This window comes from Chlorocebus sabaeus, chromosome 10, assembly GCF_047675955.1.
Source record: "Chlorocebus sabaeus isolate Y175 chromosome 10, mChlSab1.0.hap1, whole genome shotgun sequence".
Taxonomy (NCBI): Eukaryota; Metazoa; Chordata; class Mammalia; order Primates; family Cercopithecidae; genus Chlorocebus; species Chlorocebus sabaeus.
Genome location: NC_132913.1, coordinates 58,967,088 through 58,979,495, shown reverse-complemented (window position 1 = coordinate 58,979,495; position 12,408 = coordinate 58,967,088). Strand labels below are relative to the sequence as shown.

The 12,408-nt window shown below is 33.7% G+C and overlaps 1 protein-coding gene across 9 annotated transcripts in view; it reads right to left on the bottom strand.

Annotated features, from left to right (window-relative positions):
• Positions 1–12,408, bottom strand: part of DYNC1I2 (dynein cytoplasmic 1 intermediate chain 2) — a 60,694-nt gene that overhangs the window by 33,491 nt on the left and 14,795 nt on the right. For 5 of the 9 annotated variants that reach the window (XM_038001925.2, XM_038001927.2, XM_007965345.3 and 2 more), the window contains exons 4-6: positions 7,794–7,884; positions 2,684–2,743; positions 89–204 (exon numbers count right to left, since the gene is read on the bottom strand). In XM_038001925.2, the coding sequence (XP_037857853.1) occupies positions 89–204; positions 2,684–2,743; positions 7,794–7,884 (267 nt within the window). The remainder of the gene's footprint in view (positions 1–88; positions 205–2,683; positions 2,744–7,793; positions 7,885–12,408) is intronic. The other 4 variants (XM_007965350.3, XM_007965352.3, XM_007965349.3 and 1 more) reach the window with 1 other exon arrangement.

Here is a 12,408-nt window from a genome sequence, read left to right as displayed (position 1 = left end):
AATAAAACAAAAATCAAAGGAAGAAAAAAAGAATCTATGTATTTAACATAGGCGCTCAATGACAATTATACTAAGGATAGATACTCACCTTCTTTGGGTTGAGCCATAACTGGAGTCTGAGTTTCCTTTGTATATGTGACAATTTCTCGAGGAGGAAAGTCGACTTGAGTGATTTTAGCCATTCCAAGTTTAATAGGTCCTCGTCTAAATTGAGTAAATACAAACAATACATTTTAACTACATCGAACCATGTTATTTTCAAAAATTAAGAATTAAACAGTCATTTGCACCCAACATTGTAATTTCAATCCATTTTATTCAAGAAATTTTAGATTAACAATTGGCTTTATTTTAGCAAAAGAATGAGAAGGTAGCAAAAGCAAAAGATATTTCTGAATCATTCGGTGTTTTCATTTTTCATTTTAAAAAGGCAAGTAATTTCGTTATTTAGAACAAATGTGTGGGCAATAATGCAGTAAGAGAATAGGAACTTCAGAGTGGACCACTGAATAAGGTTGTTATAAGAACTGGTTTCAGCTGGGATATGGTTCTTTCTGGATTTTTTTACAGAATCAGACATGGATATCACTCAGACCACATTTAGTTGATCTCGCCACTAGGAGAATTCAGCTTTACGACTGAAAAACAGGTTTCTACTGAAAGCTTTTTTTCTACTTATATTTGGCAGAAATTGAGGATTACACTATCAATTTGGACTTTAAAATGAAATATTTAAAACTTTTAAATCTCTAATCTCTGCATGATCAATACTGTCCTTGATTCATATATGGACAAACTAAGGTCCAGATATTCTACTTAGACTAAAACAACAGATCTTTTGAATATCATAAATCTACTAAAGTCACTTCTGTTTAAGTTAAATACAGGGAACACATTCTTTTTTGACAATGAAAGAGAGCTGTGGCTGAGGAAAATGAACCAAAAGAAAAATATATTTTATTAGCTATCTGGAAGATCTTTTATTGGTTTTATTAGATGTTTAAATTCTAAACCAAATAAAGTACGCTTCCAAACTCCCAAAAAGGTTCTCAGTGATGAAGCTGCCTTAAAAGGATACACAATAAAGACACTGCTGCAACTTTCAGAATATAAGGCAGGCTATCACTGGTAATCTAACTTTTTTCTTATGTAAACATTCTTTTCATTCTGTTTAGTAACTAAATCCAAGCCCCATACAATCTAATAAAGCATAATAAAGTATTATAAAGTATAATAAAATTAGTACATTTAAAAAATTAATGTTCCAAAATGTGGGCCGTAACAATTTTTTAATGTCTTTTCTAGTTTAGAAATAAAAAAGAAAGGGAAAAAAAGTATAGTCAAAGAATTAAGTGGACGATTTAAGTAACCTGAAGTAATCTAGAAGTCTAAGAATAAAATTTGAAGACACTTTATATTCTGATTTTTAAGATGCAAATTATGTAAAAAGTAAATCACTCACATAGCTGGAAAAATATCGTCAAGCCTACAATATTAGGAACAAATTACCAACTTGAATGCATACAGAGTCTAACAGACAAAAACCATAATATTAAACAAACAAAATATTCCAAGATTTTATAGGAGGAGGTGCGTAGGGAAGTAATACCTCACTTATCCAAAAGCTACTTTTACTGAAAATAAGCAAGCAATGGGAGGCAGTGGGGGAAGCCTCAGTGTGGCCAATACAGAGGGCTTCCAGTTCATGTACAAGAAACTCATATTATTCTTATATGCCTCAAATCAAGGCTTATTTACCTTACTTTAGACACAATTTCAAAAGGTATATTCATATGTTTTAGAAGCTGTAAATTATCAGGGGAAAAGGGCTATCTGAGTCAGGCAAAATGGCAGCAGCAAACATTTATAATTTGCATTAGAATCTAGAATAAATAATTGAATGAATGAATGGATGAATAATCTTATCTCTATGTCAACAAAATTTTAAAAAACCATACATACAGCTTACAGCATTAACTTCTAAAAGAACAAGTTTTAAAACTCTAAAAAACAAAGACATAAATACAGAAACTATAAAGCATCAGTTTTCTAATGTTTCGCTAAGAAAATATGCAAAAAAAAAAAACAAATATAAAAGGAAGAAAGAAAAGAAATCTATTTATTTAACATAGGGGCTCAATGACAATTATATTAAGAATATTCATCCATACATTCTATGAATAATCTATTCATCCATTCATTACTCATTTATTCTAGATTCATGAATAGTTTTATTCTAGATTCATGAATAAATAGTAATGAATGAATGAACAGTGTAAGGACCAGTATCTCCGTTACTCTCAAAACCTTAGAAATCATCAGTGAATTTTAATACAGAAAAATAGGTTAATATTCATATCAAGTAACCCTGAAAAGGTTCAATTACATGTAGAATATTAGAAAAAGTCTGAGAAGTTTTTCAATACATCCTGGAAAACTTGTATTAAAAATACAGAAATAATTTTAAAAGTTTGGACACTTAAATGGACTTAGGGTACCTAGAACATCACATAGAATATCCTTTCACTAAAGATACTGGATAAATGAGGTGTCACAGTAAAATGTAACTCTTGTCCTTACTACATGATACAATATTATAAACTTAAGCAAAATAAAATTAGGACAGTTTCACAAAGAATCAAATTCATTATAAAACAGGGAAGGTAAAAAATCTATTCAATACCCCAAATCGGAATCTGAGTGAAGCTGAAGAACTGATGGATCTGTATCCCAATGCAGCGTCCTAAATGGTTGTAGGACAACCATGAAGCATTAGCAAAAAAGGCCATAAGTTAGTCAAGCAAATACATTCTATGAATAGCTAAAGCTAAAGTACTATTCACAATTTAAAAACACATGTTCTGGTTAGTATTGAAAAAAAAATCAAAAACAAAACAAAAAATCCACCAGGTCACTCAACCATCTAGTGCATGCAATAGGCTTCCTATTGTTAAAGATACAAGCATACAACCCAGAATAGTTAAAAGACATTATGTGCAGATTATGGGAAACTAATATTGTATAATAATAGATCTGCTTTAGAACAACTAAAGGCACACAACCCAAGTAATTATTTATGGATAACAAGCTAGGCTATAAAATGGTTGAAATGTTAAGATCCCCAATGAAAACAAACACATTTAAACCTCTTTAACATTTTAATCTTCCCCAAAGCATTAAATGAGTGCAGGAAATTGTCATACTGGTAAAGGAAATGAGTCAACACATAAGCCTTTTGGTAATAAAACCAAAGACTATCCCACTGGGATACAAAATAGCTAAAGTTTCCAAAATGTGACCCTTCTATAATCAATGGGTTAAGCACTGCCTTGGGCTTACATATCATCTGCTTAAAGAAAACAACTAAATATTTCTGTCTCTAGGAAAAAACAGATTTTTCCCTGGAAAAATATTTTATGTTCAAATATCAATCCTAAATATTCAGTGATAAGTTTTAGCATCGCCTGCTGGCTAAGTAACTTACAGAGCATCTTTTCCACTTAAGCCAAACTTAGTTACTAATAGAACAAAAGGTACTTTATCATACTGACATTTATATAGGTTAGCAATATATAAGATAATTATGTACGGTACTGCATAATGTTCACAGTCCCCACTAAAAAAAGTTAAGCACAATACATTTAGTATTACCATTTTTGTCAAATATATTTTTTGCTTACGTAAGACATTATAATGTACAACTAGTTTTAGTTGCTGCAATGTTTTAATACAGCAAATGGTTTCTCTACCTGCCTGTATAATTTATCAAGAAAAATAATAATGAATCTAGAGAAATCCTTCATTTTAAAAAACATAAAGAAAGATCTTGGAATTTAAACAAGGTTATGTGTATGCAATGTAAGAAGCAGCCACAGTGAAGATCTACTTTGTACTAAGCAATGAATAGCAACAAGCTTAGGCTTTGTTAAATCGAAAGTTCTATGAGATGGTCTCCAAGGAATGTTCTGTCAACAGCCTTTACATTATGTAAGTAAGAGCTCTGTTACCAATGACATAAAATTCCTTGTTGAGGACGTCATTTTAGTCTAAAATCAAGTAAGACTGTACCTCAAAATACAGCCAGTACTGAAAACGCACTGGACATACCTGTACATGATTACATTTATTAGGGGCATCTTCAGGCATATAGAGTACAACTGCAAGTACAAAGCTTGAGAAGTAAACTGATCAAAAACGGAAAAATGGGCCAGGCGCGGTGGCTCACACTGGTAATCCTGGCACTTTGGGAGGCCGAGGTGGGCAGATCACTTGAGGTCAGGAGTTCGAGACCAGCCTGGCCAACATGGTGAAACCTGATCTCTACTAAAAATCAGAAAGTAGTTGGTGTGGTATGGTGACACACACCTGTAATTCCAGCTACTGGGGAGACTGAGGCAGGAGAATCGCTTGAACCCAGAAGGCAGAGATTGAAGTGAGCCGAGATCACGCCACTGCACCCTAGCCTGGACAACAGAGCAAGACTCCAACTCAAAAAAAAAAAAAAAAAAGAAAGGAAAAAAGAAACAAGAGGCCTAGATTACCCCATTGAATAATTGTTCCTAAATTTCTGAGATAACAAATGTAATGCAGCTTCCTAATCTGCAAAGTTAGAGAGAGATCATTTCTCATGGCCTTTTATATTTATTCATAAACTACCACCAGTCCCAACAGAAATTCTTGGCACTCAGAGTGATTCAAACATGTTTAAATAGCATATTTTATAATGTCTTATCTATTCCTACTTCCTGAGTGTACTAATCTTAGACCATCTTGGTCAACTGAAACTACACGTACAGGTGCATACACATATCTCACATTTCTTCATGCATTTTCCTATTATATTTCTTCTAACTGTCTTTATTCTTACATTAACATTGTGTTTGCTCAATATGAGTTCCTTAGGTTTCATTCTCAGACCTGGGCACTCTTTTTAAATGTCACATATTTAGAAATGCATTATTTCACTGCCAATATCACCATCACAATTATAACTGCCTCTATGAAAGCTGGATATGATTCAGTAGAATTCATCATTTTCTATTATTGTGTGTGCGTGTGTGTGTATACATAAAAAAGAATACACTTAGCCCTCTTGAAAATTAATGTTTCCAAGTGAGTCTGTGCTCTCAAAGGAGACAATGTACATATTAAGGTTAAAAAGATGTGGCTCGGTACGGTGGCTCAAGCCTGCAACCCCAGCACTTTGAGAGGCTGAGATGGGTGGATCACCTAAGGTCAGGAGTTGAAGACCAGCCTGGCCAACAGAGCGAAACCCTGTCTTTACTAAACATACAAAATTAGTTGGGCGCGGTGCTGCATGCCTGTAATCCCAGTTACTTGGGAGGCTGAGACAGGAGAATCGTTTGAACCCGGGAGGTGGAGGTTGCAGTGAGCCAAGATCGTGCCACTGCACTCCAGCCTGGGTAACAAGAAGGAAATGTCATCTCAAAGAAAAAAAAAAAAAGTAAGGTCACCTCACTCAAAAAGAGGATTTTTCTCTCTGTTAAACTCACAAGAAACGAATTTTGTATTCATTATCTAACAAGAACAAATACTTTAAAAAATATTAACTATTTGTTTTTGTGTTTTACAATTTATCATTTAAAAAAAAACTACGCTTCACACTAAACATAGGTTAGCACACTACCCTTATGGCTTTTCAATAAAGCCAACAGTATCTTTAAATTCATGATGTAATCAATACAATGTAAATTCTATGAAAGCAAGGACCATCAATGTTTTATCTTCTGTGGTAAGCCATAGTATTTAATAAAGTTGGTAACTTAATATTTGTTCTATAGACAAATAAATATTTTTCTTACCAGCATTACTCCCTCTATTAATTTACAATATTCTAAAAGGTCTCTAATAATCTCTGGCTTGTCCATAAAACTCATGGGGACATGTTTTAATTCACATTAATTTAAAAAACTTAAGTAGGTGTCAAAGTACTTTTGAAAGCAACCTTGCTGACACCGAATTAAAATAATCTACTATTCAAAATCAGGAACAATGAGTCATAATGTACACAGTATAGTATCTACATAAAATAATGTATAATATCAAATAAAGACATTTAATAAATATAGTAATTTTTTATATTGGGAAATATTTTTACTATGGTAATGTTGTAGAAGGGGAAAAAAAACCCCTTCACTTAAAAATGCCAGTTGATTATTAATTATCTAAAGGAACAGTGGCTGGGTGCAGTGGCTCATGCCGATAATCCCAGCACTTTGGGAGGCCAAGGTGGGTGGATCACTTGAGTCTGGGAATTCGAGTCCAGCCTGGGCAACATGGCAAAATCCTGTCTCTGCAAAAAACACAAAAATTAGCCAGGCATGGTGGCGTGTGCCTGTAGTCCCAGCTACTCGGGAGGCTAATGTGGAAGGATCGTTTGAGCCCAGGAGGCAGAGGTTGCAGTGCGCCAAGACTGCGCCACTGCACTCCAGCCTGGGTGACAGAGACCCTGTCTGCAAAAAAAAAAAAAAAAAAAAAAAAAAGGAATAATGACATATTTGTATAAAAATACAGAAGTACAAAATACAAAAAAAAAATTTAACCTATAAAAGTGAATTTACATTAGACAAATTGTCCTTATTCTGTAACACATACTATATTATAAGCTAATAACATTATTTCTAAAAAGAAAATTTTGATTTTTCTTAAATGAAAGAGTTATGTCATTTACCTCCAAAGAGAGCATAGCTTAGATATGCAATTTTGGTTCTATTTGGAAAGCACTTCTCAAATTCAAGCTGGCAAGCTTTATGTGGCTTTTAATCATTAATGATAACCTGATTATTCAAGAGCTGATTGAAGTATTGAGTTTACAGATCATCTAGTCACTTGCTTCTTTTTTCTTGCCCTGTCTTTTAGATATTTATTACTGGTTTGCAACTTCAGCTAGAGGGACTAGACAAAAAAAGGATAAAACTTCTAACAGTTTATGTCTTATTAAAAGGTGTGTGAGAGATTTTCTTGGTGAGGACATGCAACTTCCTGGCCCAAAATAAGCATTCTTAATCAGCTGTGGATTTTGACTACCTATGTTTAATTTCATTTCAGAAGTCAAAAAGTATGATACTATTAAATACTATTTTGTGTGTGTATGCATGTGACAAAGAGGAATAAGTAGTGATACTTTTCCCAATATGATCTTTGAAAGAAAGCTGAAATCTTACTGAACTTTTGAAAAGCAAGACCCAACATGTATGCGGGATCCTAAAACAAACATGAAATGTAATTTTACAAGGAAGATGCAAGTTCAGGAATACTTGACAGTAAACATTCTTAATGTTGTCCTTAGCAGTTACTCCTTACTCTTGACATTTTATGCATTATTATTCACTCTCTTAATTAGTAGAACTAATGACTTAATAGAACAGAATTGAGCTGTTTAACAGAATTGTTTACATTTTCAATTACTGAATGGGGAATCAAGCACAAGAGAGAGGTTTTACGCTATTTACACCCAAAACATTCACATGATAACCAACAAAAAGTTTGTTTAAACAGAAAAATCTAAATCCATTAATATCACTATTTTTAATATAAAATAATTAGCATAAAACCGGTTGACTAGTACTAATTAAATGTGACGGTCAAAATATTATTAACAAAAAAAAAAGTTTTTTTCTCCCAATGTCCAACAGAGAATTTCTATACCATTTTAGATTTTAAAATGTTAGGACTAACTTGACACAACTATTTAGAGGCCCTTTAAAGTATCAACAGTATTTGGGCACTGAATGCATTCTATCATTAAAATATTAAAAGGAAAATTACTGTACCTAGATCCCACGGCGCCATCTCCAGAGTCTTGGCTTCCAGCTTCACTTGGAGTGCTCACAGATTTGGAGGATGGAGACATAGGAGGAGGGACTAAATAGTGAAATAGACAGGTATCCGCTGTTACTACACGGAGAGGTTGCTCAGCTTATGACGTTTCAAAAATAATTTAACATGAAGTAATTAACAAAAAAGAAAAAAACAATGGCAAACCAAAAATCAAAAATATATGAATGAAAATGAACAGCAGAAAGAAAGGGGAAAAGACAAAAAGTTAACAATGCATGCTGAAGATTCATGCAATTTTTCTGGCAAAATGCATTTGAGCTTTATAATTTTTTTTAAAAGGCAAGATTATGGAAGGATGCATCTTCATCTCATCCACCACCAAATGTGGCCACTAATTTTCAAAGGAGAGCATTCCTTCTCCCCTTTATAACTTTTCACTTTTAATATCACCAGATTATAAATATTATTTACAATTGCTGCCAAAATTCAACTCTGAAATATGTTTCATTAAGTTATTTAATCTCTGGTTTCTCAAGATTTATTTTAAAATACTAACTTTTGTCTAATAATTTTTCCTTCAAAAATTAATGTTTAAAATGATTTCAGTCCCCCCAAACCCCCCTAAAAGATGTCAGTTTAGAGAAACGACTGCAGCTAAAGGAATGGCTCCTTTAAAACGTTCATTAGTTTCCAGCAATTTGGGTGAAAAATGCAAACAGGCCATAAAACAGCATGCCTTCTAGACATTATGCATAACATAAAGTGACGCATGCAAATAAACAAGGCAAGACTTATGGGAACTTCCTTACCCCAGTATTCAGAAAAAACTGAAGTGTACAGACAAAGATACAGACACCCAAAATATTCTTAATCCCTTCTTATAGAAAAATACACATTTTTCATAGTATATAAAATAAACAGCAAGTGCTTTCCCCTAGATCCTCAACTTTTAACATTATATAACAACAGCTGAACGTGCACATTTCATGCTATGACATTTGTAAAACTTTTTGATTACCGTTGCAGGGAGTATAGGAGGATCATCACTGCCATCTTCTGGTTAAATATTACCATAAATGTCCCCAATCCCAAGTATCTTTTCAAAATAATTTTTCAGTGTATGATATTAAGTGACTAATACAGTTTATGTTGAGCTGAAAGCCCTTCTTTTAATAGTCTACTGAAAAGAAGGCAAGTTCCTAGTTATAGAGGAACTAAAGAAATAAGTATTTAATTAAAAGTCTGTGTTTTTTAGGATAGTCACATCCATTGAACCTTAAAATTAGGTCTAAATGTTTATACACGCTGCAGTAAAAACAGTGGGTTTGGTAATGTAACGAAATGTATAATATATTACGATGACTTGCATCTTAAACATAGGTATAAAACTGATCATCCTTATTTTTTCAATGGCAAATTCTAATTGACACCAATAAGATTAGAAGAAAAAAATCACAACTAGAATATTTCTTTCCTAAGATATAGTGACTAACTGCTTAAATTTCAAAGGACTATAGAAACATAATGTTTCTAACATTGTGATTAAATCTGTCAGAAAAAACTGTAAGACCAGATAGCTTCCTATAGTTTACATGTAGATGACACTGTGCTAGGTGCTATATGTATAATTCAAAGTAGCTAAAAATGATTTTTATCTAAAGTAGAAGAATATTAATGTCCCTTAATTTATCTTAGGTTACATTTCCTCATCAAAATTTTTGTCCATCTTTCACTGTGAGGCTTCCCCTAGTCTAAGTCCCAACTGATATAGGAATAGAGTAATACTTAACAGTTGTTTGCCTACTGTGCTGTAAACACAAATAAATGTTTATTAAATTATAGTGAGGCACCACAATGTTTTCAAGATTTTTAAAGAAGAAATTTTGTACGCTTTAAATTACATACTTAATTTCATACTCAGAAAAACAATTTTTCCAAGTGTACATATCAGAGGGGTTGAAGGAAAATTAGTAAAATTCCCATCAATCTATTTGTGATGAACTAGAGAATTCTTTTTCAGTTTAACATGCTTTTCCCCCTTTCTGATGATTTCAAGTACCAATGACTCCACTGAACAAGTTCAACAGTATTTCACTTGGTTAAAGACTACATTTTTAAAAAGTGTTAATCAAAATTCTTTACAGAAACAGGCTAAATACTAATTATACAGACATAAATAGACACATTAACATAGCCAGTTCTGAAATAAAAGTTTCAGAAATAAAAAATAAATCCAAAGGGTGATGCTACCATATTATCACAGTTTCTTAGCCAAACAAAGGCAAAATAAATCGGTGACTTCAAATTTGTAATTATATAAATATCTCCATCCCAGAACTATCTTCTTTTACCAAAACATAGTTTCAAGCCAAATGATGGAAAAGACTCTATAAAGGACTCTTAGCTATTATCTGAGCCACAGCTACATCTTGCAATAATAAATAATGTATACCACAGAAGGGACAATCCTAGAAAGAAATTACTATCATTACAAAACGAGGAAAATTAATTTTTAAAAAGGGGAATGATAGTGTTATTTGGTGACTGCTACATTTTAACCCAACTAGTCTAGAAAAATCAAAGGATACTATAATTACACAATAAGGCAAATACCACTATATTCCCAGACTTCAATAAACCCCTGAGAACAAATGAATGCATGCATTCGGGAGGCAAAACCAAAACAGAAACACTAATCAACTCATAGGTTCTCAAACGTAAGAAAAGACTCGCTTCTGGAACTCATTTTTAAGGACGGTTTTTAAGTCTAATCAGCCTTGAAAATAACAAACCATTAATAATTTTTGCCAAGTATCTGAGATATGATCTGCTTAGTAAGAACAGTGATTCAATCAGATTACCTTTACTCCACAGTTCTGTATATAAAACAGCCTAAAACAAGCTTTAAATGGTATAAAATAAAGGAATTAATATAAACACAGGTGAGTATGTTAATGAATTTCATCTTCTTAGAAGTTTCAAGCACAGATACCTGTTTTCTTTGACAACCATTGCAGAAGAAAAAAAAAAAAAGCTAAACCATGGCAGTCACTGATCATGTAAGTAATGTGAAAAAGACTGTACCTCTGTACCTCTTTAACTCTCCAGGACAAAAAGCCAATCAAGAAAGCCTTTCCTGCCAGCTTAGATCTTGGCCTTCCAAGGATATAAAATTAACACTGTTGGCTTTTGGCCTGTGAAGAAACAACTAGAATATTTTTAGACGACAAAGGACCTGGGAATGCACCTAGATTTAGAATTAGCATTAAGTCTGGGTCAACCACTCAGAACTACACAGAAGTCTCAAGGGCAAAGGATAGCACATAGCTGAATTATTTTTCAAGTAGAAGAAAGCCTCTGGCAAGAAGGGGTTTTTATCAGGAAGAAAGACCTGGAAAAGCTAGACAGCCAAGTAAGGTGAATGTAGGGATTGGAAGTGTTGGTAGAAGACAGTGAAATGCAGGAGTGAGATTTTGGGATGCATGTAACCCAAAGTCGTGAAGTCTCTTCTAAGCTCATTAATGATACTCAGTACTCAAACATAGCCCACGTTACAATAATGCCCCCTTCTGAACACAAGTGTTCTTAGCGTGGATTATTAAAATTTAAATAACTATCTATTTTTCATACCTTACTCTTTTTTTTTTTTGACCTTCTGAAAGATGTTACTTTAAACCTTAACTCTCTGAAATATTAATTTATCCCTTCCCCTTGCTCCTTCTCTTCATAATGAGGTTTAAATATCCTCTACTAATCTCTCTTAAGTGTTTCATTTCCTTTATTCTTTTCAATGTGATTCAGAGCATTACATTAAAAAAAAAAAAAAGAAAGAAGTGAAAATAAAATTTTAGCCCGGGTGTGATGTGTCATGCCTATAATCTCAGCACTTTGGGGGACTGAGGCAAAAGGATTCCTTGATCCTAGAAATTCGAAACAAGCCTGGCCAGCATAACAAGACTCTGTCTCTCAAAAAATTAGCTGGGCATGGTGGTGCATGGCTGTAGTCCCAGCTACTCGGTAGGCTGAGGCGGGAGGACTGCTTGAGCCCAGGAGGTCAAGGCTGCAGTGAGCCATAACTGCACCACTGTATTCCAGCCTGGGTAACAGAGTGAGCCCTGTCTCAAAAAATAATTAAATTAAATTAAAATACAATTTAGTTGTTGACCTAAAGCAGAATGGCTTTAATTCGCCCTTACCAGGTGGTAAGACATATATGACCTAGAAATAATGGAACAAAAATTTAGGTGTCTAGCCTGTGCTGGTACCAGGGGTAAAAATATAAGTAATATATTCTGCTTGCTCTCAAGAATCTCTAACAAAAGTAGTCAAGTTACCAACTAATTAAGAATCTACCAGTAGGAAGGGATGGTGACTGATGCCTGTAATCCCAGCATCTTGGAAGGTCAAGGCAGGAGGATCGCTTAAAGCCAGGAGTTTGATACCAGCCTGCCCAACATGGTGAGTCCCCATCTCTACAAAAATAAAAAAATTAAGTGGCTATGGTAGAGTGAGCCTGTAGTCCAAGCTACTCGGGAGGCTGAGGTGAAAGGATTGCTTGAGCCTGGAGGCAGAAGCTGTAGTTTGTGCCACTGTAATCCAGCCTGAACA